Source organism: Styela clava, chromosome 14, assembly GCF_964204865.1.
Source record: "Styela clava chromosome 14, kaStyClav1.hap1.2, whole genome shotgun sequence".
Classification (NCBI taxonomy): Eukaryota; Metazoa; Chordata; class Ascidiacea; order Stolidobranchia; family Styelidae; genus Styela; species Styela clava.
Genome location: NC_135263.1, coordinates 5,602,056 through 5,626,616, shown reverse-complemented (window position 1 = coordinate 5,626,616; position 24,561 = coordinate 5,602,056). Strand labels below are relative to the sequence as shown.

Here is a 24,561-nt window from a genome sequence, read left to right as displayed (position 1 = left end):
CCAAAACAAGATAGTAGGAATATCTAATCATTTGCATTGTCGTACTGTTGTCTTCGTCTGACCACCAGATCGCGAACGCAGAACCGCCACAAGATGCGCAAGTTTTAAATTTTTATGACGTCATTATACACAAAAAAGCGGATTTCATAGAGCCGATAGCGATTTTTAAAATGAATAAAAGTAATATGCTTTAATTAATGAAAATTTTGAAGCATTTGGTTCAGCAGGTAAAAAGAAAAGCGAGTTTTCCCACAACGACAAGAAAAAGAATGCTAACAACAACAACAACAACAACACAATAACAAAACGAACGATAGGTTCAATTTGTGTTTAATAAAGACGCAATAATACAGATAATGCCCTTTGATATAAACGCAGGTCAGTATATTTTGTAGTGCGACGTCATGTAATTTAACAAATCTGCAATAGACAAAAAATATTGCATTACTGTAACTAAGTAAAACACAGTTTCGCGTGAGACAACTCAAGAGGCATACGGAGCACGAAGACGGGAAAAGGTATGAAGCGATTATGATACAATCGGGTCCCAGTCAGTTCGAAAACCAGTTTCGAATGTTTTCACTGGAGGAGTCTGTGTCATATTCTTTAGTACTCCGAAATCACAGGCTTTCAATAATAAAAAAGAAACCAAAGTGTTATGGGAAACTCGGAAAGCAATAAGTTTATTTAATCATCTTAATGGTATATTAAATAAGGGGTTGCATACGCCAAAGTTTTTGATATCAAAATTTTTAGGAAATAAAATTTTCACAAACCGGAGTCGGAGTCAAATTCATTTCAAACAGGATACGGAAAATTTTTTCTGACACTACAGCGCTAGTGAAAACAATAACCTATGACGCAAATGCACAACACTTCAGCTTTACTGAGTTTCTGCAACAACGCTAGAATGAGACAATGTATCACAAGATAAATGTGACGTCGAATGAATAGAATAATCGTCTCACTGAGAAAATTTTACATCGCATCACGTATAGACGTATAGTATAATGTTATCTAATATAATAGTCTAATTTCATTTAATGGTAGGCTCTTTGAACTTTGGATTCTTTTTTAACAGTGTTGAAGTTACAGTAGAATGCTATTCAAACGTTCAACGACTCCAACTATATTTCCTATATAAGTTTTTATAAAGTAAATACATTTAAAAACGCCACTATTGACTTGATAATATAAAATCGCCTTGCTCAATGCTTAGAGAATGCATTGGTAGATCCATCCTTGAGTGAGCATTTTATGCGCATGGAAAGTACTCACCCTATATGATTTGTATTCCCTACTACTAACTCACAAAACATAGCACATAGATGCAGTTACTGACATATTATATTATAATTATAGAAACAAACTAGTAATATTCCAATACATACATAATAAAGCTCAATTTAACTTCACATTTGAATATCCAAACGAATACCGGGTTGTTGAATATACACATTGGATGTTTCAATTTATTTTCAATGGACGTACATGAAGACTTCCACAATTATGTTATTTTAGTAACTATTTGGTGTAGATAAGAAGTGTTACAGAAAGAAAGGTGTTCCGTTGTGTTCTTAGTATCCGTTCTCCTTGTACCATTTAGCTCTGGCAACTACGTCATTTCCGTAGTCGTTTCCGGTAGTTCCGACATCCATTCCCGCATACGTGCAAGCGTATTTTACTCCAGCGTTGTAAGCGCTTATCCCAACTTTGTAAACCCAGTTAGCTCCAGGATTTGTGTTTATTTCGAACTCCTTTGAGCATATCGACGAGAATCTCTAGAAACAAGAATATTCTTCCTGTTGAGAAAATCTCGATACGTAAAACTGATTTCCTTTTTATTAAATTCGACCGAGGGAAAAATTATCGATAATGAAATGCGTTCATACTGTAAAAGCGGCGCTCCAGAATTGTGTGTACCAATATGGAGATAACTAATTTTGTTAGCCTACTTTATATCAAGTTGGGTAAAGGGACGGAAAACTAAGGGCAGGGGATATATTCACTTGGCTAACACAGATAGCCCCCCCCCCCCCCCCCCCCCCCCCCCCCCCCGAAACCCGTAATAGAACTAAAATAAGGAAAATCGGAATAAAATCATGGCCCAACCCTAACTCTTTTCTAGCAACCACCCTGCAATAATATAAAAGAACTAAACAATAATAGTAATACTATACAAAATGCGAAGCAAAACTACTAACCAAAAACCCCCCTGAGGCGGATTTCTCCTCGGTTGGGAAACGTAGGAATAGATAATGTCAAGAGCTAAATTACTTTCAGACTATGCTCACATCAACCTAAACACGAAAACCACATGTGCCCATGAAAAAATACGATAAAACGCTCATTTTCATAATTCTATTTTACCTGCAATCACAGCTGCGTCAATGCACAACTCGTTGGCTGCTGTTTCAATTAAACTTTTATATTGAAACATTGCGTTCCTATCATTTTGTGCCATCAGATGTGATGAGGAAACTCCTGTAAAATAATACTTTATTAGATTTTTTATTCGAGAAAATTTGGCTAAGAAGGGTCATGCTCACCCACTAGAAACTAATGAGATTGATCACTGCGGAAAGTTATGAGTGACCCCTAAATTGTTAGGAGTGACACCATAAAGAATCATAGCTAGCGTAGTCTTGTGCGTAAGCAAAAACCGATTGACGAAACACAAAAGGAGTTCAATCCAATACGATCAAGAAAACAGCTATGAAGTGTTGAGTTCCACATAACTGAAAAATCATGAATATATGCATACGGCAGTATGTGCAATCTTTCCCCTTCCCCTATTGTTCATGCCAATACAATATGTAATAAAATTTCTATGGAGCAATTACTGACTTTCTTCAATTTACCCAAAATAATATGAAGTTGGATGTTTCTTATATAGCGGTCCCCACACAAATTACAAACGGTCACCACAAATGTCATTTTTCCTTACAAAATATAAAGATTAGTATTCGTTTCCATTAATAACCGACATTATTATTTCCGATTTCATTATATTAATGCAGCGTTGTGTAACAGGCGGCCCGCGACTCACAATCCGGCCCGCCAAGCCATTTGGTGTTGCCCTTGTCATGACTCACAAGATATTTCCCTATAAATCATGAAATTTCAATCCGACAGTTTATGTAGGAAAAGGCGCTCACGTGGGTGAAAATAAACAATGTTTTTTGCTCTTGTCGCAACGTTTTATCTTTTACCGATGCAGTTGTTACTGTAATTCGTTGTGGACATGATGCAATGCATGTTTGTGTGCCCCAGCTAGATGTCCGAAGTTGTTTATAAGGCCTGCTGACAAAAATGTTGCACATCCCTGCTTTAATGTGATTTAATATCAATAACAAGAGAGCTATGCTCAAATATATGGACACGTAGCGCCACCCAATGGCAATAATTTTGATGACGTCATAGCGAAAAAAAAGTAATAGCCTTCTGGAAAAAAATTTTATCTTCAACCACTGAAAATTTCAAAGCAATTGGTCCAGTATTCGAAGAGAAAAGCGACTTTTTAAAAACGTGTCAAAGAACAACAACAAGGATAACAAGAACAAGAACAACAACAACATAATATTGAAACGATCGTTATGTCCACTACGTGTCCAATAACTTGTATCTATGTACTCTCACCCCCAGATAAGCCATCTTGGGGAGCTGTTGCGGCAGATGCACCTGTTGTGTCAACTTTTCTAATGTTGCCATATTTAGTGCTTGTGCCTGTAAACAGATGATAATTCGGAGTAGATTCAGAGTTAGGACAAACATAGTCAACTATGGTCGATGGGTGTGTGCGTACATTGGGCGCGGCACCATTTATCTATCCTACATGCTTGGAAATTCTTCGGCAGATCAAACAAATTATTGGAAAAGGTAATTGGATAAGTTATATAAATATTCTGTTTGAATAGAGATAAACTTTACTCAAATATCTTGCTCCCGGAAATAAGTGATGAGTATAAATTCATGGTCTAATAAACCATGATTCGCGTAAAGGAAGAATCGTCGAAATTGTATTTGACCGTTGCTGTTATTTTTGTTTCTGCATTAGAAATAGAACGTTAATATTAGTGAAACTGACTCTTCCACTTCAGTATTATTTTTGTCGTTTACCATTAGAGGCGCTGGCGGTACATACGTTCACGGATTTTACTGATTGTGACTTCATAATACCCCGCGCGCGTTCGATGCGCGCGCCGCTTCGAGGACCTTGATTCGACCTTCTCAAGATTACGGGCTTGCAGATTTGTAGTCCGGGGGTCTCGTTGTCTGGTTGCAGATTTGTAGCCTAGTTCAAGTTTTTAATTGTATTTTCATATATTTAGAATAACCTAATTTGATTAACTGTTCCAATCAACTGTCGATTGTTTTATAAGCTGAAAGCTACACTGTCAAGTACGTATTTCACTTTATTGTTTTTATATTCAGGGATTATTTCTGCTGTAGAATGTTACGCGAATGCCTGTTTCTGTAATCAACCGCAACTGTTATTTTACTTAATTTACACAATTTTGTATAGTTTTAACCACCATCGTACCGACGTATCTGTGTCGTAATTTTGTACGTAATCATCAACTTGTACGCGTCTTTTTGCATTGGAGTGACGAAATCAGTTTACTAAAACAGATCGACTATCTAAGAATTATTCCCTGGTGTGGGCGCTAAGGGCACTCCAAATTTGGCGTCTACAATGGTGACCGACCATTGTATCTGGCCCGCCTGGTGCTGCCACAACCAAACTAAAACGAAAATCAAACTAAACAATAGCTCAAGGAATTTGTTCAGATTGCGATTAAATTTTGTTTTGGCACGAGGCTTATTGTTTTCTACTTTTGTAACACTGTGAATATTGTTCATAGAAAGTAACTTTCACACTCACATGGCCCGCCAGTATAAGAAGGAATAATTTTTGGCCCCTGGCCAGAAAACTTCGCCCGCCCCTGGTATAGAATCTAGAAAATTGGTACTTAAACTGTGGGCCCACCCCACAATTTTTCAGGGAGCGTGAAGCTAATTAATAATAAAAATACTTGTTAGATATGATCTTGCCCGTCTTACTTTGAATATTTTCATTTCGGATATTTACGTTCCATCCACGTATTTTCAACGTGTTTTTGAATAAAACATACTTTCGCCGTACTATCTGTTATTTGCAGCTTATTGTTAGCTAGTTATTTTTGAGGCGGGGAGCGAGACCTGACAAATTCTAAAAAAGGGGCTTGAGAACCACTGGTATAGAGTAGGTTAAATTTTAATGAGTTTGTCACGATTTTTTATTGAAACATCGCCTTCCTAATCATATATTACCATTGTTCTTATTTCAAGTCGCAAGTGATTGGCAATGTACACGAATTGGAGGAACCTGTAAAGATTATACGCAAAACACCTGTATAGCTGGATATTTGACAGGAAAATGCAGTGGTAACAACGACAGAAGATGCTGCAAAGCATGCAGCCATAGCTGTAAGTTTGGTTAAACTCCTACTGTATTTACATCTAATTTCCGAAATCCATACAGAGTTGGACAACGCATGATTCAATACTGGGCCGAATTTTTTGTTGATTGAACAATTATTAATTCCTTGTTAGTTGAGACATTACCTGTCATATTACGGCATTTAAAAAACAAGTTTTACTGAGATCACAGATCAAGGCATAGTTTTTACAGTTTCTCATTTAATAAAGAAAAGACCTCTTAAATTCAAAAAAGTATAGCACACACCGCATAGTAGTCCAGCGAATAAGAGATAAAATCATGCACTTTTGGATGCAAGCATGAAACTTGACACACATGTACAGTAGCATCCCCTGATCAATTTTGGATATGGTGCCATCCAAGAAAATACCTCGTTGCCATGGAAACGAGCCATCATCCGTATTGCCTTGGAGGGAAATAAACATTACTTTAGGAAAGGATATTTTCAAGATAAGTAAACCGATGTGTATATGAGATAAAAGAATATGATCAAAAGTGCATTTTGACAATTTCCCTCGATAACAGAATACCCGTTGGCATAATACATAGTAATCACATCACATAATACATAATAATATCATAGTTGGCATTAAACATTCTGTTCAGTTACCTTGAAAGTCGAGCATGCTATGTATCTGGCAACTAGTTCTGTACGGAAGATAACACTAAAATGTCGATTGGTGTAATAAAGCCATTTGACTGTAAAACTCGATTGTATGCAACATATAGTGATGGATTGGCGTTTTATGCCACTCGCGGCACATTCTTTGCGACCAAACAAATTCTATCTTGAATATTTACGAGATTATAAAAACAAAGCATTGTTCTTAAAAAGGTGAATCAAACGAATCATCATACTCATCGCGTGATGGTACATGCGACACGGCGAGAGGAAAATGTCAACACAACTCAAACTACTGTGAGTTTCCGTACCAAAGTGGTAAATGTGGTGGCCCAAGTGCAAGGCAATGCTGTGTTGGATGTAAGTAAGCCTGCTCATTTTTGTCTTATTTTAATACGCGGAAAACAAGCAATGAGTGCAAATGTTTTTTTTTCTTATAATTCATTATATCACAGTGGTTCCCAACTATTTATGGCTAGTGGCCCCCTCCCGAGGCTTTGGGCACTTGTGGCCCCCTATTTTACATTAGAGTAGCATGTATAGTGTTATTTTCATTGGTATATTCCGAAGTCATGCTCAACACCCTCTGAAATAACCGTGTCAAGTGGTGGGACTACGAAAACGGGGAGTTTTCTTGTAAAGGGAAAAGTAAAATCAGTTTTGCGCCTAACATTAGGGCCCCCTCAAATTGTCCTGCGCCCCTTGTGCGGTAACGGTCCCCCGGATGATAGCTGCTGTTATATCAGATATTGGAAAGACTAGTATTTCAATAATACATACCTACTTGAAATTATTATTCGCACCTAGAAAATTTTAATCAAGCTGCAAAGATATATGAAATTTGTCGAAAGTGTAAAATGCCTTGAAACATTCCCTGGTCAAAAATGTATTATGGTCAACAGATTCAATAATTTTAAAAGTTTACTACAAATTGGGGTGTTGCATGGGTTTTAACCCCCCGTTTGGGAATTTTTTTTCATGAGAAAATTCAAGAAATCAACAGCATCGTTTACGGTCGCGCATCATGGCCGCGGTCGCCCTAAAGCGATATTATTCTGTGCATTATCACCGTTGCGCATTTAACACCGCCAGACTTGTTTGTCCTAACGATATGTTATCGTTTTTAGTTGGCCCCTATAATGATAATTAAGAATGCGTTGATTGCAATTCGGTAAGGCGTATTTTTCTTTCTCTCCACGAAACAGACATGAAACGAGTTTAACCGCCGTTATGGCCACTCAAAAGGAGTGAAGTTATAAGCTAATTTAACGACTTTCTCTTTCCGACTCAATTGCTTTTATTTTAATACAAAGAACGGCGCATTGAAAAGCAAAGTAGAATTTATTAACGTTTATTTACAACGAATTAGGTGTAAGAATTTATCGACGGTTATCGCTGACAGGCATAAAACGATAAATGTGAGAATTTTTTAATTTTTTTTTCTTTCCTCGTTGTGCCTATCATATTTTCAATTTCTAATTTTGCACAAATCGCGCCAACACCGTTTTTTTTTTTAATTTAGAAACGTTGAACCAGATAAGCAAGGCATGTGAATACCGTTTTCTAGAAATTTCCCGAGATATTGGGGAGAAATAGTATTTTGATCACGTAGGAATGCCATAATTGCTGATTTTGCAGAGTTTTCAATTCTTATTTAATACGAAAGTAACATGGACACAATATGAAATTGAAAGCATAAAAATTTCAACTATCAGCTTCACAAATATCGCACCCCGGGGTCAGTAATATATTTTATCGTTCGCTTGAAATTGGGACCGTAATTTACAAACTGTGATACAAATACTACACAGAAGATAAAAATCAGAATAAAATTAATTTTTGTTGTGAATGCACTTCTTAAATAGTTAGTTGTCTTTAACATCTTCGCCGATGTGAACTCACAATTGTGCCCAAAATATAAAAACCAAACTACGATAGTGAGAATTAATATTAACTAGTGAAAAAAAGTGCTTTAATATAATTTACCAACATTAATTGAGATGTCAGCCGCCGAAACGATCGCGATGACAAAAAAATTAGTGTGGGCGTCGAGTATAACAACATTATAAAATAAAAAAACGCCGCATCGTTACGGAGTTTTTAGTCTTCTAGTAAATTCCAAAAAAAAAACGTAACGGCGATCGTTTCGGCGCCCGACATCCCAATTAATGCTTTTTAAAAGGACAATACTCATTATCTGATGCTCGTTAAAGTATTCGAATATTTTCAAATAAAAAATTCGCTTTTTCCCACCACTAATCGCGGCGCATGTGAAATAATCATTGTTTAGCAATAATAAATCAACTTGGATAGCATTAAATTCCAAATAATAGTGTCACATTCCATGCATTCAATCGGCGCTACATGCGAGCGTGTTCTTGAATATATAAGCGGTTATGACGCTACTGACACCCACGAGTTAATTTTAAAAATTAATTTTTGCAATTTTCAATGTTTTATTTCTATATTCGGGTATGGACTGACTACGGATAAATAGTCGATGTTAGAAATAGGACTTGCAAAGTATTCACCAAACACCGTCAAGCAAAGAGAGGCGTAACTGTGAAATTTCGCTGTGAACGACGCATACTTTTTAGTTCATAAAACGCCTTACGTCGTCGTGAATTGCACTTTTGGCGTTTTAATTTCACCGTACCCCCCGTTGATTCATAAGTCAAATAGAGCTTAACCAATATATACATTGCTTTCAGGGAATATCCATGATATGGAAACAACAGGTGCATCTGCTAAAACTGCTGAACAAGATAGACTAAGCTACTACGGTAATAAGAACTTTACCTTAAATTTATTCGGTATGAAAAAATGCAATCACTGCTTGTATGTGCGTTTACCTAGTTTTTTTTTAAAATACGTATTTTACTAAAAATGAGTCGAATACCTTTTATATATCTGCTGTCATATTCATAACATCCCCTATTGAAGTTTTTGGCGACTGTTTGCAAAACGATTGTCATTATCATATGAATGACGGATGTGCAAAAGCAAATCCGAAACAACCACAGCTCCGTGAGTAATTAAAGTAAAAATACATGCTTGGTATCATTCCACAGGAGTTGCAGCATCAAGAAAAATGGCACAAACGGATGCGAGAGCAATGGCCAAATATAAATCGAAGATTCTCGTTGCTGCAAAGAGATATCGTGTACAAGCGGCAGTTATTGCAGGTTTATATTTATTTTTGATTTTTTAAAAACCTTTTATTGTTGTTTAATAAAAATAGAGTAGAATATAGATACTCTGCATAATATTTGGTGGTCGCTAGAAAAACAGAAAATTGATTAAACAGCTATTTGTTTTTACAAAGACTAACTTTTTTAAATGCATCATTCACAAATACTCAAAATGTCGTCCTTGCCCTTAAGAACAGTGTATTAACAACTACAACAATCTAGTACCTAAAAGAAATAAAAAAAAGTAACGAATAAGCACGCGTTTTATTCGTAATCTCATCTGGCTTTCAAAATTTCTTTTCAAAATGCTTTTGTATCAACTACCCGGTATGGTAATATATAATGGAAATTATCACAACAACACAATGCGAAATATAAATTTGCCAATTTCGACCTCTCGAAAATGTTGATCTCTTGTAACTTCATGTGGATAATTCTTTATAATTCAGGTATAATCAGTCGAGAAACGAGAGCTGGCAAAGTTTTGAGATCAGATGGTTTTGGATTTGATCGTAGTGGATTTGGTCTCATGCAGGTACATTACTAAACTGGAAATTTACTCATTTACTTGCTACGGCAATTCCGACGAATATGAAACTTCGCAACACCCTTTTTTGATGGAATTGACCTCCGTGAACATATTCTATTTCACTGAAATAGAAATAAATTACTATTTACAAATAAACTGCAAGCCTAGATTGGTTTGACTCATGGAGGCCACAAAGCTAATTGAAAACGTAAATGTACCATCTGAAACCAAAATTGAAAGGCTATCAAGAAAATTGAAGCACATGTAATCCCGATGCTGTCTATTTAGGAATTATTCTCACGAGGACGGCAAAGATTGCTTTCAATCTTTGATAAAAATTGCAAGTTGGAAAAATTTTAATAGAAATTATCAAAATATTTTTAGGTTGACAGAAGATTTCACAGACCACAAGGTGGCGCATTTAGCCAAACTCACATTAATCAAGGCACAAGTATGTCATTATGATTCTTTTTTTCGAATTGCCAAGTTTCAATTTGCAATAACTTATACGAACCATGTTAAATATAAAGCTATTTTTATATTTATTAATCATTGAATTAGTAAGTGTACACTCAGCAAGCATATCTGAATATTCAATGAATGTTATTGAATAAAAATAGAAGATTTTATTCATCACCCCTTTTCGACCAGAAGCTTTCACGGTACTACAGTAGTGTGTGTGCTCTGTGTAATTTAGCTCTTGACATTATCTATCCCTACGTTTCCCAACCGAGGAGAAATCCGCCTCAGGGGGGTTTTTGGTTAGTAGTTTTGCTTCGCATTCGGTATAGTATTACTATTATTGTTTAGTTCTTTAATATTATTGCAGGGTGGTTGCTAGAAAAGCAGAAAATTTGAATGTCAGATTAGATCACAAATCAAATGCGTGCTCATTTCTTTTTCGATACGTTTTATAGGTTCTAGGTTGTTTTAGGTTGATATCTTTTTTTTATTTCATTTCTGTTTTGACACCCACATTATGGAAAAAGACAGAAAACAGCCTTCAGACTTTAAAAGGAAACATAATGCCTCTAAACAACTTGCTGTTTGACTGATTTTCTGTTTTTCTAGCGATGCCCCTGTATAATGAGAATTCATGCGCACATTATTAAGTACCTAAACTGTACAAAATTCATTGGGATATCAACTTGCACATACACTAGCTATGGATCCATTAAACTTAAAGACTGAATCGATTTAGTACGTTTTATGCATATAGTGAGAGAAGAATAAAGAATTCCAAAATAGACGAACGAAGGAATTTGAATGAAAAGCTGAAAACCAATGAAATTTTGCGCTCAATGACTAGATTTTTTTTACTCTAGAAATTCTCATCGATATGATCAATGGTGTAAAGAATAAGCATCCTTCTTGGAGCCAAGACATGGCCCTGAAAGGTGGAATCAGTGCCTACAACGCAGGCGTTCGGAATGTCTATTCGTACAATAACGTGGACGACGGCACCACTTGAAATGATTATGCAAACGATGTAGTTGCCAGATCCCAATGGTACGCTAATAATGGCTACTGATGGATAATGTTGCGGATCACTAATAATTTTGTTTAATTTTAACAATTTGATGTTCAGTTAATTTCGCATAAAAATTAAACTTTTGAGCGTTTATGTGTCTGCTAGTATTTGGTATACTCAGGTTAACAGCCGGTGATAACACAAAAATGAATAATATAATACGTAACAAACGTTGGTTAACGTGCCAAGTACGCAAATCAGAGCATATTGTTTATGGAAGGCGTGTGCATCTGATTGTAAATTATTTCGGGGTTATTTAAAAGTGCCCCCCTGGCCGTAAAAAATCGATTTTGATATAATGATTCATATGTGAGATTAGGTTTTGCTGTGATAGGTCTGGAGGAAAAGAAAAACCACGGTGGCACCGTCCTATCCCGATGTCGCTAAGAGGGTACTAAAATGCTCATTTCATTTGCAACAACTTACAAATGTGAGGCAGCTTTTTCCTCGTTACTCGCTATTAAAAAAAATATGTTGAAACAGAATGGACGTGGGACACGATATGAGAGTTATTGAAAAAAAAAAAAACGGGGGAGAAGAACTAGTCAAAGCCAATCAGGTGCACCCTTCTCATTGAACTGTTTTAATGTCATTCAATAGATGAATGCTTGTTATACCGCGTTGTTATTTGCTTTCATTTCTTTAGTGGACCGCGAGTCATCAGAAAAATTGCAAGGGGACCGTTATGCATAATTTTTGAAAAAAAAGTTTGAGAACCACTGCGATAGACAAATAAGAGAGCAATGCTGAAATTTATGAACACGAAAGATAAAATATCTAATGGAAATTTCTGAAGTTACTCCTTTCTCTTATTTTGCTTTATGATGATTAATCCAGCCCTGGATAGGTTTGAATCGTATCCACAACCATCGAAACTGGCATTTCCAATACTGCTGCCCTTTGTTACAACAAACCTGTGTGAGAGCGGATTTTCGACACTTTTACATATCAAAACTAAGGAAAGAAATAGAAAGAATGTAGAATATGAACTGAGAGTGGTTTTGTCCAACACGCAATCACAAATTTTAAAGTTGGCTGCACAGACGAAAACCCAACCATCGCATCGAATAAGTTGTAAGCGATTAAATATCTATGCTATGCACAATGTGCTTTTTAATATAAGTTTTTGTTAAAGGGGTTGCGAAGGGGAAACATTGGGAACCACTGGTATACTACAACAAAAGCGAACGATTCATTCAACAAACTTGAACAGAAATGTAAATTGACCAGAGAAAACGAAACAAAACCGTAAAACTTTAAAATGAAAACATAAAACAAAAATTCAGTCACTGCCCAGTTTCTGTAAATATGCCAAAGCAATAGAGTTAGTTTCTACGTATCACACCAGTGGAGTATATTTCTCCACTTCCACTCTAAACGATTGCAGCAGTATACCGACAGGGTACTTTTACTTTCACAGGCTAGTTTAGTTTATAATATCCAACTGTCTTTCTTGAGTAAAAAATTTTCAGCCCAAATCGTCATTGTTTTCAGGTTCTTACAATATACGTGCAAAAGCATTTTTTGTGCCAATCCACCTACTCTGCGTACTCTCGTAATGCAGCATATCCGAACACACCTCCTACACCTTTGCTAGGCTAGAAGAAAATCTCGCAATATGAGCTGATACATACAGGAAGAGCATCGATTAAAATCAGATGTTACCGCTGACTATATTTTGATTAAGTTTGTGTTGGAAAAGGAAGTAAAAAATTTAGCAATCGTATGAATTTTCAATACTTGGTAAATTTGAAAAAGATCCACACGAGGGCATTACGTCATTCAGGTATATTATACATTCCACGACTTGGGAGATTTGGTTTTTAGGAATTCGATATTTGTTAGTGTTAAGGTATTTTTAGAAAATTACCAACGATATTTTCTAACTTATACATTACGAACGCTACTATCGACCTGACACTATGAAATCAAATCTATGAAAGTCTTCCATCACCTTGACCTTGCTGAATGTCATTGATCGATCGACCAATAATTGAGTGAGCATTATTATATGCGCATGGGAAGTACCCACCCGGTTTGGTTTGTATTCCCTATAACTACTAAATCAAGAGACATAGTACATAGATGCAATTACTGATATATTATAATTATAGAAACAAACTAGTAATATTCCAACTTAGAACTCAATTTAACATCATATTTGAATATTCAAACGAATACCGAGTTGCTGAATATACACATTGAATGTTCCAATTTATTTTCAATGGACGTACATGAAGACTTCCACAATTATGATTATTTTAGTACCTATTTGGTGTAGATAAGATGTATTACAGAAAGAAAAAAACTAAGATGTTCTGTTATGTTGTTAGTATCCGTTCTCCTTGTACCATTTAGCTCTGGCAACTACGTCATTCCCGTAGTCGTTACCGGTGGTTCCGACATCCATTCCCGCATACGTGCGAACGTTTTTTACTCCTGCGTTATAAGCGCTTATCCCTCCTTTGTAAACCCATAGTTTGCTCCAGGATTTGTGCTTATTTCGAACTCCTTTAAGCATATCGACGAGAATCTCTAAAAACAAGAGTATTCTTCCTGTTGAGAAAATCTCCTTACGTAAAATTGATTTCTTTTTTATTGAATTCGACCAAAAGAAAAATTATTGATGATGAAATGCAGTCAAACTGTAAAAGCGGCGCTCCAAAAGTGTGTGTACCAATATGGGGGTAACTAACTTTGTTCGCCTACTTTACATCAAGTTGTATGAAGGGACTGAAACTTATAGGGGTATATTCAGACAGTCTCCGAACTTGTGATTGTACTAAAATAAGGAAAATCGAAATAAAATCATGGCCTAACCCTAACCGGGTACACACACTACTGGAATACCGTGGAAGCTTCTGGTCGAAAAGGGGTGATGAACAAAATCATCTATTTTTATTCAATGTCATTCATTGAGTATTCAGATATGGCCTGCTGAGTGTACACTTATTCAATGATAAATAAAAATAAAAATAGCTTTATATTTAACATGGTTCGTATAAGTTATTACAAATTTACATTTGACAATCTGAAGCAAGAATCATAATGACATACTTGTGCCTTGATTAATATGAGTTTGGCTAAATGCGCCACCTTGTGGATTGTGGCTTCCCTTGTCAACCTAAAAATATTTTAGTGATTATTATTAAATTTCTAGATTAAAAAAAATTTTCAACTTGCAATTTTAATCTAAGATTGAAAGCAATATTCGCCGTCCTCTTGAGAACAATTCTTGAATAGACAGTATCAGGATTACATAATATGTAAAAATAGCGCTTCAATTTTCTTGAGAGCCTTTCAATTTTTGTTTCAGATGATACATTTCCGTTTCAATTACTTTAGTGGCTTCCGCGAGTCGAACCAATCTAGGCTTACAGTTGATTTGTAAATGATAAATTATTTCTATTTCAGTGAGATGTTCACGAAGTGTAAATCCAACATGATAAGTGTTGCGAAGTTTGAATTTGTCGACATCAAATTGTCGTAGCATATAAATGAGTAAGTTTTGAAAGTTTTCAGTTTTAGAACGTACCTGCATGAGACCAAATCCACTACGATCAAATCCAAAACCATCTGACATCAAAACTTTGCCAGCTCTTGTTTCTCGACTGATTATACCTGAAATATAGAGAATTATACACATGGCGTTACAAGAAATCCACATTTTCGAGAGGTCAAAATTACCAAATTTATATTTTGCGAAGCATTGTTGTTTTGATTTCCATTATAGATTATCATACAGGGTAGTTGCTACAAAAGCAGAAATTTTGAAGGTCAAAAGAGATTACGAACAAAATGCGTTCTTATTCGTTACGTTTTATTTCCTTTAGGTTCTAGATTGTTGTTAGAGTTATTGTAGTTGGTAATACACTGCTCTTAAGTGCAAGGACGACATTTTGAGTATTTGTGAATGATGCATTTAAAAAGTTAGCCTTTGTAAAAACAAATAGCTGTTTATTCAATTTTCTGTTTTTCTAGCGACCACCATATATGATAATAGTATCTATATTTTAATCAATTTTTATCAAACAACAGTAAATGGGTTTTACAATAAAAAATAAAGACGAACCTGCAATAACAGCCGCTTGTACACAATATTTCTTTGCAGCAACGAGAATCTTCGATTTATATGTGGCCATTGCACTCGCATCCGTTTGTGCCATTTTTCTCGATGCTGCAACTCCTGTGGAATGATGGCAAGCATGTATTTTTACTTTAACTACTCACGGAGCTGTGGTTGTTTCGGATTTGCTTTTGCACATCCGTCATTCATGTGATAATGACAAATTTTTTGCAAACAGTCGCCAAAAACTTCAATAGGGGATGTTATGAATATGACAGCAGATATATAAAAGGTATTCCACTACCCTCGTTTTTAGTAAAATAAGTATTTAAAAAAAAAACCAAGTAAATGCGCATACAAGCAGTGATTGCATTTTTGATACCAAATAAATTTAAGGTAAAGTTCCTATTACCGTGGTAACTTAGTTTATCTTGTTTAGCAGTTTCAGCAGATGCGCCTGTTGTTTCCACTTCAAGGATATTGTCATAGCAGATATTCGCTGAAAGCAATGTATGTATTGGTTATATTTAAGTTCTATTTGAATTATGAATCAATTATTACTTAGATGTTTAGTATATTGCGACATATGTTTGAAAGTTTGCTAGGCGCTTTTTACTTTTCTCTTTACAAGAAAACTCCCCGTTTTCCTAGTCTCACCGCTTGACACGGTTATTTCAGAGGGTGTTAAGCATGAATTCGGAATATAACAATAAAAATAACACTATAAATACTACTGTAATGTAAAATAGAGGGCCACGAGTGCCCAAAGCCTCGGGAGGGGGCCACTAGCCATAAATAGTTGGGAACCACTGTGATATAATGAATTATAAGAAAAAAAAACTATTTGCACTCATTGCTCGTTTTTCGGTGCTCCCGAAGTATGTTTACCAAGATGGCGCACAACCTGAACATAGTATGTGTACCAAGTTAGGGTTCAGGTTGTGCGTCATCTTGGTACATATATTTCCAGACCGCCCGTTTTTCCGCGTAATAAAATAAAACAAAATTTCAAAAATTAATCAGTTCTACTTACATCCAGGACAGCATTGTCTTGCACTTGGGCCACCACATTTACCACTTTGGTACGGACTATCACAGTAGTTTGAATTGTGTTGACATTTTCCATTGCAAGCACCATCACGCAATGAGTCAGATGCTTCCTTCGATTTACCTTTTTGAAAAATACTTCGATTTTATATTCATTCTCATAAATTTTAAGATAGAATTTGTTTGGTCGCAAAGAATGTGCCGCGAGTGGCATAAAACGCCAATCCATCACTATAATATATTGCATACAATCAAGTTTTAAAGTCAGATGACTATATGACCCCAATCGCATTTTATATATAATACTCTCTTACTATAATTGTCAGATACATAGCAGGCTTGCTGACCAGAATGTGTAATACCAATCACATGCGGTATTTGCTATACCCATTGCTTTTTTCTACTTTTTTGAATGAGTGTTTTCTTTATGAAATATAAAATAGTGAATATATACTGTTTCTTGATCTTAGTGAAGCTTGTTTTCGAATGCTGTGATATCTAAACTAGCAAGGAATTAGCATTCAACAAGAAGTTTGGCCCAGTATTGCTTCATGCGTTGTCCATCTCAGTATGAATTTTAGAAAAATAAATGTAAAAACATTGTAAGAATTCAGCTAAACTTACAGCTTTGGCTGCATGGTTTGCAGCATCTTCTGTCGGCGTTACCACTGCATTTTCCTGTCACATATCCAGCTATACAGGTGTTTTGCGTATAATCTTTGCATGTTCCTCCAATTTGTGTGCATTTCCAATCACTTGCGACTTGAAATATGTACAATTGTATATGTGATTAGAAAAGCGATGTTTTGATGAAAAATTGAGACAAACCAGATATTAAAATGATCATATTTGTAGCATTGTACTATTTTCTTCTTTTAACCTATTCTAGACCAGTGGTTCTCAAACTTTTTCAAGCCTTTTTTTTAGAAATTGTCAGGTCCTGCGCCTTACCTCAATAATAACAAGCTAACAATAAGCCACAAACAACAGATAATATGACGGAGGCATGTTTCATCCAAATACACGTTGAAAATACGTGGATGAAACGTAAATATCCAAAATAAAGCAATGTGAATATCCCAAATAAGATGGACAAGATCAAATCTAACAAGTATTTTTATTTTTAATTGGCTTCACGCTCCCTGAAAATTTGTGAGGTGGGCCAATATTTCAAGTACCACTGTTGTAGGGTCTAGACTCTTTACCAGGGGCGGACAAGGTTTTTGGGTCAAGGGGCAAAAATTATTTCTTTCTATACTGGCGGGCCATGTAAGTGTGACGTAAAAAGTTACATTCTATGAATATTCGCAGTGTTACAAAAGCAAAAGTGGAAAACAATAAGCCTTGAGCCCAAACTAAATTTATTCGAAATCTCAACAAATTCCTTGAATTTGATTTTCGTTTTAGTTTGGTTGTGGCAGCACCAGGCGGGCCAGATTGAATTACGCAATGGGCCGTATTTGGCCCGCGGGACGCAGTTTGCCCATGCCAGCTCTAGACCGTAATACATGAGTTATGATGCATGGTTAAACGATTCAGAAAACTCTTAAGCTCGAGACTTAAATCGTGTAACAGAAATACTTACCTAATCCCGCGATTGAAAGCAAAATTACAGCAGAATACTTCATGACAGTGAGATGTAGTATATTACTTACTTAGGTAGAGTAAACGTCTAAACGCAAAGAACATGTACATACCGTCAATAGTCAATGAAATATGGACTGAAATCCATGTAATTTTATGCAGCATTCTATGAGTCCTATCTAGAAAACATACTTTGCCATTGCTTAGTTTGCTAAGTTAAACTGCAGCAACGATACCCATGTTGTTGCTGAATATTTGTTTTTCGTAGGTTTTCATTCATCCCTTGGGGATTTTATACCAATTTGTTAGAAATACGTGGACGCAAACTTCACACCAATGCTAGTTTCTCTTATTCCTGAGCGCGTCGAAAATTATAACGTGACATTGCCAAGAAAATACTTGAACTGACTGCCAAACTGATCCGGATTAGGTCAAGTAATAAGTGCTAAGTCACAAGTGGAACATACACTCAGGTTGAGTGACATTCAAACATATATTTTAAACAGACACCAACTCTCAAGAGCATTATTGAGAGAAAGAATCAAAATAACATGAGTCACGCAAATACGCAAAAAGCGAATAACATGTTTTGAATATTGCTTTCTATAAAATTTGCATTTAATCGAAAATAGCAAATGTTGACTATATTGCCTTAATCGCTAATACAGCTTACACGCGGTTCAAAGTGACTTATATCAATAATGATATAATCTGAATATATACTTGAATGTTTTACGAATAAAATTATAAATTTTTGGTTCAAACCCTCAATTAATGATCTTTTGGTTCAAACATTCAATTTATGATTTTTTAGTTTAAACACTGTTAAATTATTAGGCTAAAGATGACGGCGGCGAATGTTTGCGAGGTATTTTGTTTCAGAGAATACCCTTGGTCAAGCAGCATTGAATATGTCGTTAGGTAGGCTTATCGGAAATACAGAAGTTCTGTAAATACAGAAGTGCAGTCTACTTAATTTGACTTTGGATGAGATGGCGGGTAAGAAATTTAAAAACCTCGCTCCTAATCTGCACAACAACATCGCTTAATGAAAAATGGTCACCAGTAAGTCATTACACATAATACTATTATTCACGTTCAGATGCAGAAACAAAAAAACAAAAATAACAGCAACAGTGAAATACAACCAAAAGCTGGGGTTACGTAAAACTAACTACCTTTCCTTGCTCTATGCCTCTGTACAGGTGGATTCATATACGTATAACGCAATGATGCTATAGCAAGAGTGAAAATGACTATTCTATTTAATTCAAGAGTCTTGCTGCACACGAACACAAATGTATTTTTGTAACGTTTCGTTTGCCATTGCTTTTCACTTTACAACTGTGCCATTGCGTTTCTTGCCACAGTTGTAAAATGCTTGTATAAAGAAGTCTGACCTTGGTTAGTCTGCAGTAAAATACAATTTCGATGATTCCTCTTTTACGCGAATCATGTCGCACGATGATATATTGTTTATTAGATCACAAATTTATACTCATCATTTCGCCTCCGGGAGTAAAATATTTGAGTAAAATATCGTAATTATTATTAAACCGCTTCGAAGGTTTCACACCGAAACGTGAATTCCCTCAAAATTTATTGCCCTTTTACGGATTTTCATAAAGGCTAACCACTCATATTTAAATTTTATTATTTGACATTTTGTTTTCAATAATAGTTTATGAGAAGATTGTCATTTTTTATGATGCCGTGCATGGGCACTTGTAAAAGAGGATTAAATGTTAGTTCTTGTATGTACCTGATATCTGGTAAATAATACTGAGTGGACCACTGCAATAGAGTATTTGTAAGTTTGTATTAAAGCCCCTAAATAACACCTGAACACCGTATTTTTCTAACTGTAATAGCGGTTCTTCACAATAAGCTGTGAGATATTGAACCGACGATATGTGGCTTTTATAATCACCTTATTCCCAAAGTTGTTTTTTTAAAAACGACGCGAACTGAAATACCATTCACCAGCGTACGTGATTCACTCTTCACAATAAATGGTGAATAATGACTAAGCGTTCCGTCAGCTTTGTGGATTGATCATTAGTTTTGCATATTGTTTGTCACGATTATCACATTTGCATTGGACCGAATGTGCTTAGTCTGAGTACGCATGTACTACTATGAATGTTTTCCCATAAAACTTATTGCTATACTCAACCATCGAAAATATTCAGTAATCAGTAATTTATTTTTCAACCAATAGTGAAAATACGCAACTTAAATATATATGTAGAATAAAATAAGAATAGCATTTACAGGATGGATGGAGACGCTAAAAAACAATGCTGTTTCAATTATCGAGAAGCGACACCTAAATGGGGTCTAACACATTGAGGTGAACCGTGAACACACCTAAAATATTTGATTCCTATTATAAGTGTTTTTTTCCTGAGTTGGCATAAAAACTAGTTTACATGTTGCCTAATCATCATTTGATTCAATATATTCAACCACCTGCCGAATAACTGGCAAAACCACAAAAACGAGGTAAAATTTACAGCCATGCTCGAAAATCTGTCTTTGCGGAAAAAGTGTCAGTTACGTTACATTTGACATCTCGGCTATTATTCATTATATATAGAAACTAAAAACTGCGCGTATCAAGCTTAAAAGTGAATAAACAACACAACACGACAATGTAAGGACAAACCCCGACTAAACTTGACTGAGTTGCTTGAGAGTTTTACCACAGATTCGCGCTAATTTATCGTCTGTGCACTGCAATGGTTCCCGCTAGCGAGCGACATACAAAAATGTCAATTTTCTTCCGTTAAGCCATTTTTCTGACGGAGCAGTTGAATCTTTTAAGCATAAAGCCTTGATAAATTACATTTGTTACATTACATGTAAATTGTTTTTACTGCCGTAATTTACTCGTGTTTCTAAATCTAGAGGTTTGGAATGAGTCAACGCGAAACCGTGAACTAATGCCGTAATCCAAATGTATCTTCATATAAAAAATTCCATTGCCGCACTTCAACGGAAACTCTTCTGTGGTGGTAATGTATTAATAAAAGATATTAAATTAAGATGAAAACTGTAAAATTTGCTGACATGAAACAACTAGGAAGCTGAAGATTAATTCTAACCACAGATTAGACGAACGTGATGCCAGATTTCTCACCAAACTGACGAGTCAAGGATAAATATATCAATGTAAGGACGTATATGGATGTGAACCCTGTTCAACTATGGAAAAGAAAGTCACAAACAGAAATAAAATGAATGACAGATAGAAAGTTTTCCACAATACTTACATACTTCTAGATTAATATTGATATAGACTTTCTTAATCCATATTAATTAGGACTACTTTTAGACGGATTTCAAATTATGGTTCGAAATAATATAAACAACTACAAAAACACAATATTGTGATGTACTTTCGAGTTATCACATTACATTTTAATAATTTGAGCTGTTTGGAAAATACAAATGTAAAAATTGTCATTGATGAAATGAACTTTTGCAAAACAAATTTTTAAGATATAATATTACATCCAATAATTTTAATTTCAGTAGTTCTGAAATTTTGAATTACTTTATAGAATGTAATAAAAGTAATTCAAATCAATTGTTACGACTTTTTGTTTCGCTACATCTTTGGTGAACTTGACAGGAACTTTTAAAAATTAATTTGTACTCGTAATTTCCTAAATGACTGATCTAGTAGAGTAATGTTGAATAAAACACTGGACCTACTTTTTTATTAATGAATTTGACCTAGGATTTTACCTAGACCCGATTGCAAGTCCACATTACTATTTATTTACATTATATACCCAACGCAATATTGTGTCAATAAGGGCACGAGTGATATATTTGTTATCACAATTACTTATTGGATGAAACGAAATACCCTGTCAATGCTTTGTGACATTACGTCTTTTCCCTTCATTTAGTCCCTCACACACCATGTCATCGAATTCTACAATAGGTAAAATATTTATTCTGAATGTGAGGCAAATATTTGAAGATGTTTTAAAAGTAAAAGAATAGTAAAAAGATTTATCATAGACTCAGTCCACGCTGAACCACTATCCCACACACGGTATATAAAGGGATATATATTTGAATCTTTGCGGCATGATTTGGGTTGGGCAGCTGGACTTCAGTTTACCTTACCTTATATGGTGAAACCGAACCTGGGGATAATTCATTTAACACACCGGGGTATTCCCCGAACCAAACACCGCGTATATAAAATTAATGTTGAGCAAAATTAGAAAAAATGGAATGGCTATGACATACGCCAGCTCAATAGCTTGTCCGTAGTGAGGGACAATAGCGGCCTATTAATATACATTTTCCCTAATTGTTTGATGGTTTGTCCATTGGTAATCGGATGAAAATGATGTCACAAACGACATATTGGTCACTGTAACATGCCAGTAAACTTCACTTGTCATGTGCTCATTTACCTTTTTGAAGTTAATGATTAAAACATTTCTTTGTTCTCCGTTCTTTGTTCACTTTGTTCCTCTTGTAAGCAATGGCTGCATACGTTGTGTCCCTGCTCGTTGTTGGTATAGAAATACAAGATATAATTTCATAGAAAATCTATATGGTAGCTGTGGTATCGAGTATTGCAATATAAGAGTATTTTTAGAAATTGTTTTTGAACCTGAGGACTAGAAGGATATGACGAGGGTGAAAAAGGCGTTGTCTTGTAGAGGACAAAAGGTTTCTTCCTACATACACTGTTATATGGAAAGGAAATTGTCGTTTTCGCGGTGTGTTATAAAACTTCTTTGGTATCCTGTGCTTCAGCACTTATAGCGCGTATAAACAGTGAATTACTGTCGATCGATTCTCAGTTATGTTTGCGCGTCTTTTATTATCGAAATACTAAACTTATAAGATGATTTTGGCAACATAATCTGTGTTGCACGACAGCATATTACAATGATCTCCCGAAACAAAGATGCTGCGACGGTTGCTTTATGTACTTTCCCGATTTTAAATTCCCCAGCTCGGGTTCGCGCTTATAGGTTCGAATCAAGTGGACAGTTGTATGTTCTACTCGTGTTGCATATCCAATGCTCTCAAAACTTCTTATGTGCTTTTAAAATCAGTTTATGTATCGAGCTTTCATATTTATTTTTATTTATAAATCTCAGAAAAGTATTATAACAATAAAATAATATATATACTTCTATATAAAATACGACTTCTAACAACAATGTAATTATTCATGTCTGAGAGACAAATTCTCACGAAAAGTTTGGCGCATCATTATGGTTTGCGCAAACTATTTTGCAAAGATATAGATGAAGGTTTCTCAAAGCTGGTATCATCTTTTATATATTCATCAATTTTATTTCCGCAAAGACTCATCTCACAAATAAAGTTTTCTCGTTTTGTCGAGAGGATACCAATCAATCAAAAATTATTGCGAAAACTTGAGATCGGAACAAAGTCAATTGAAAACGATGATTTTTGCTTTTTTTGTTATTATTACCTGGAACTTTCGACTGACGACATCATTGCTGGAAATGGCTTCGGCCCAACAAAGGGAAGACGAATTCTGCTCATGTTTTGGTCAATTGATCAAAAAAAGTGTAACCACGTCAACAAATTGGAATATCTGGTGAATAAATTTTCAAACGACATGTCCAATCCTTTTGTGCGTCAAAAACACTATCGGAGGCAGCTGCTAGAAAAAATAGATTATCGTTCGATAGACGAATCAGAATACACAGATCTGATTGATGTATTGATTCCAGATGACGATAATTGGGAAACATTTGCCGATAAGTTTCTTAAGTTGCCATATTGTGACATAACATGTTGCAAACTCAACTACAATGGGCGGAATTTCAAATTGGCATTATTGAAAATTTGGGAAACTAGGAACAGAGAAATTAACGAATGTGAAAATAAAGAAGACGATTTTTCCGATACTGACCAATCATTGTCTAAGAGAGCATATCGACTTACAAAACAATTTATTTCCGAAAAAACAACTGAACAGAAGTATCTTCCACTCGTTAACGATTTGATACCAAGAATGGAGGACTGGATAAAATATGCAACTTACTTTCTGGGCCTCAATCGTGATGACATTAGAAAAATATTAATGCTTGATTTGGAAGAAACATCGAAAAAGATTCACATGATTCGACTTTGGCAAAGCAAGAATGAAAATGCTGACGAAAACGAACCGTATACACTGGCGAAAGTGTTCATTCAGGAAACTTCAGAGTTCGGAATTGTGATCCATCTTATTGGCAACGACAAACTTTGGAAATCGTTTGCTAAGCATCAATTGAAACTGAAAAAGCGCGAGTATCGCGATTACACCAATCGTTATGGATTAACAAATGACGTAAAAATGGAAATGCTCAGAGACTGGAGAAGAAGAAACAAAGAGAAAAATTTGTGTGAAATGATTGAAACTCATTTTCGCAGCATACCGAATTTGGCTAACGCCGTCCGTGTCATTTCTCAATTTGCGTCACAAATGCTGCATGAAGTTCAGAATATCGGCA

At 35.4% G+C, this 24,561-nt stretch overlaps 3 protein-coding genes across 4 annotated transcripts; 2 read left to right on the top strand and 1 right to left on the bottom strand.

Moving 5' to 3' along the window:
- Window positions 1–1,329: 1,329 nt before the first annotated feature.
- On the bottom strand, window positions 1,330–18,169 carry LOC120341086 (lysozyme g-like). Of its 2 annotated transcripts, none has more exons than XM_078119880.1 (8): window positions 18,054–18,169; window positions 17,093–17,230; window positions 16,455–16,592; window positions 15,834–15,920; window positions 15,428–15,541; window positions 14,891–14,976; window positions 14,413–14,479; window positions 1,330–1,781 (listed from the first exon to the last, which is right to left on the bottom strand). In XM_078119880.1, exons 1-8 carry the CDS (start codon window positions 18,094–18,096, stop codon window positions 1,726–1,728), a joined length of 729 nt encoding a protein of 242 aa, XP_077976006.1. In that variant the 5' UTR covers window positions 18,097–18,169; the 3' UTR covers window positions 1,330–1,725. The 2 variants fall into 2 exon arrangements, with proteins under 2 accessions (XP_077976006.1, XP_039265451.2); XM_039409517.2 differs by lacking the exon at window positions 1,330–1,781 and adding an exon at window positions 13,438–13,890.
- LOC144432012 (uncharacterized) lies at window positions 3,783–9,003 on the top strand. Its single transcript, XM_078120012.1, has 4 exons — window positions 3,783–3,879; window positions 5,332–5,469; window positions 6,318–6,464; window positions 8,816–9,003. Exons 1-4 carry the CDS (start codon window positions 3,783–3,785, stop codon window positions 8,986–8,988), a joined length of 555 nt encoding a protein of 184 aa, XP_077976138.1. The 3' UTR covers window positions 8,989–9,003.
- LOC120340362 (lysozyme g-like) lies at window positions 9,133–11,448 on the top strand. The gene is made up of 4 exons (XM_039408604.2): window positions 9,133–9,289; window positions 9,745–9,830; window positions 10,209–10,275; window positions 11,150–11,448. Exons 1-4 carry the CDS (start codon window positions 9,196–9,198, stop codon window positions 11,293–11,295), a joined length of 393 nt encoding a protein of 130 aa, XP_039264538.2. The 5' UTR covers window positions 9,133–9,195; the 3' UTR covers window positions 11,296–11,448.
- Window positions 18,170–24,561: the final 6,392 nt, after the last annotated feature.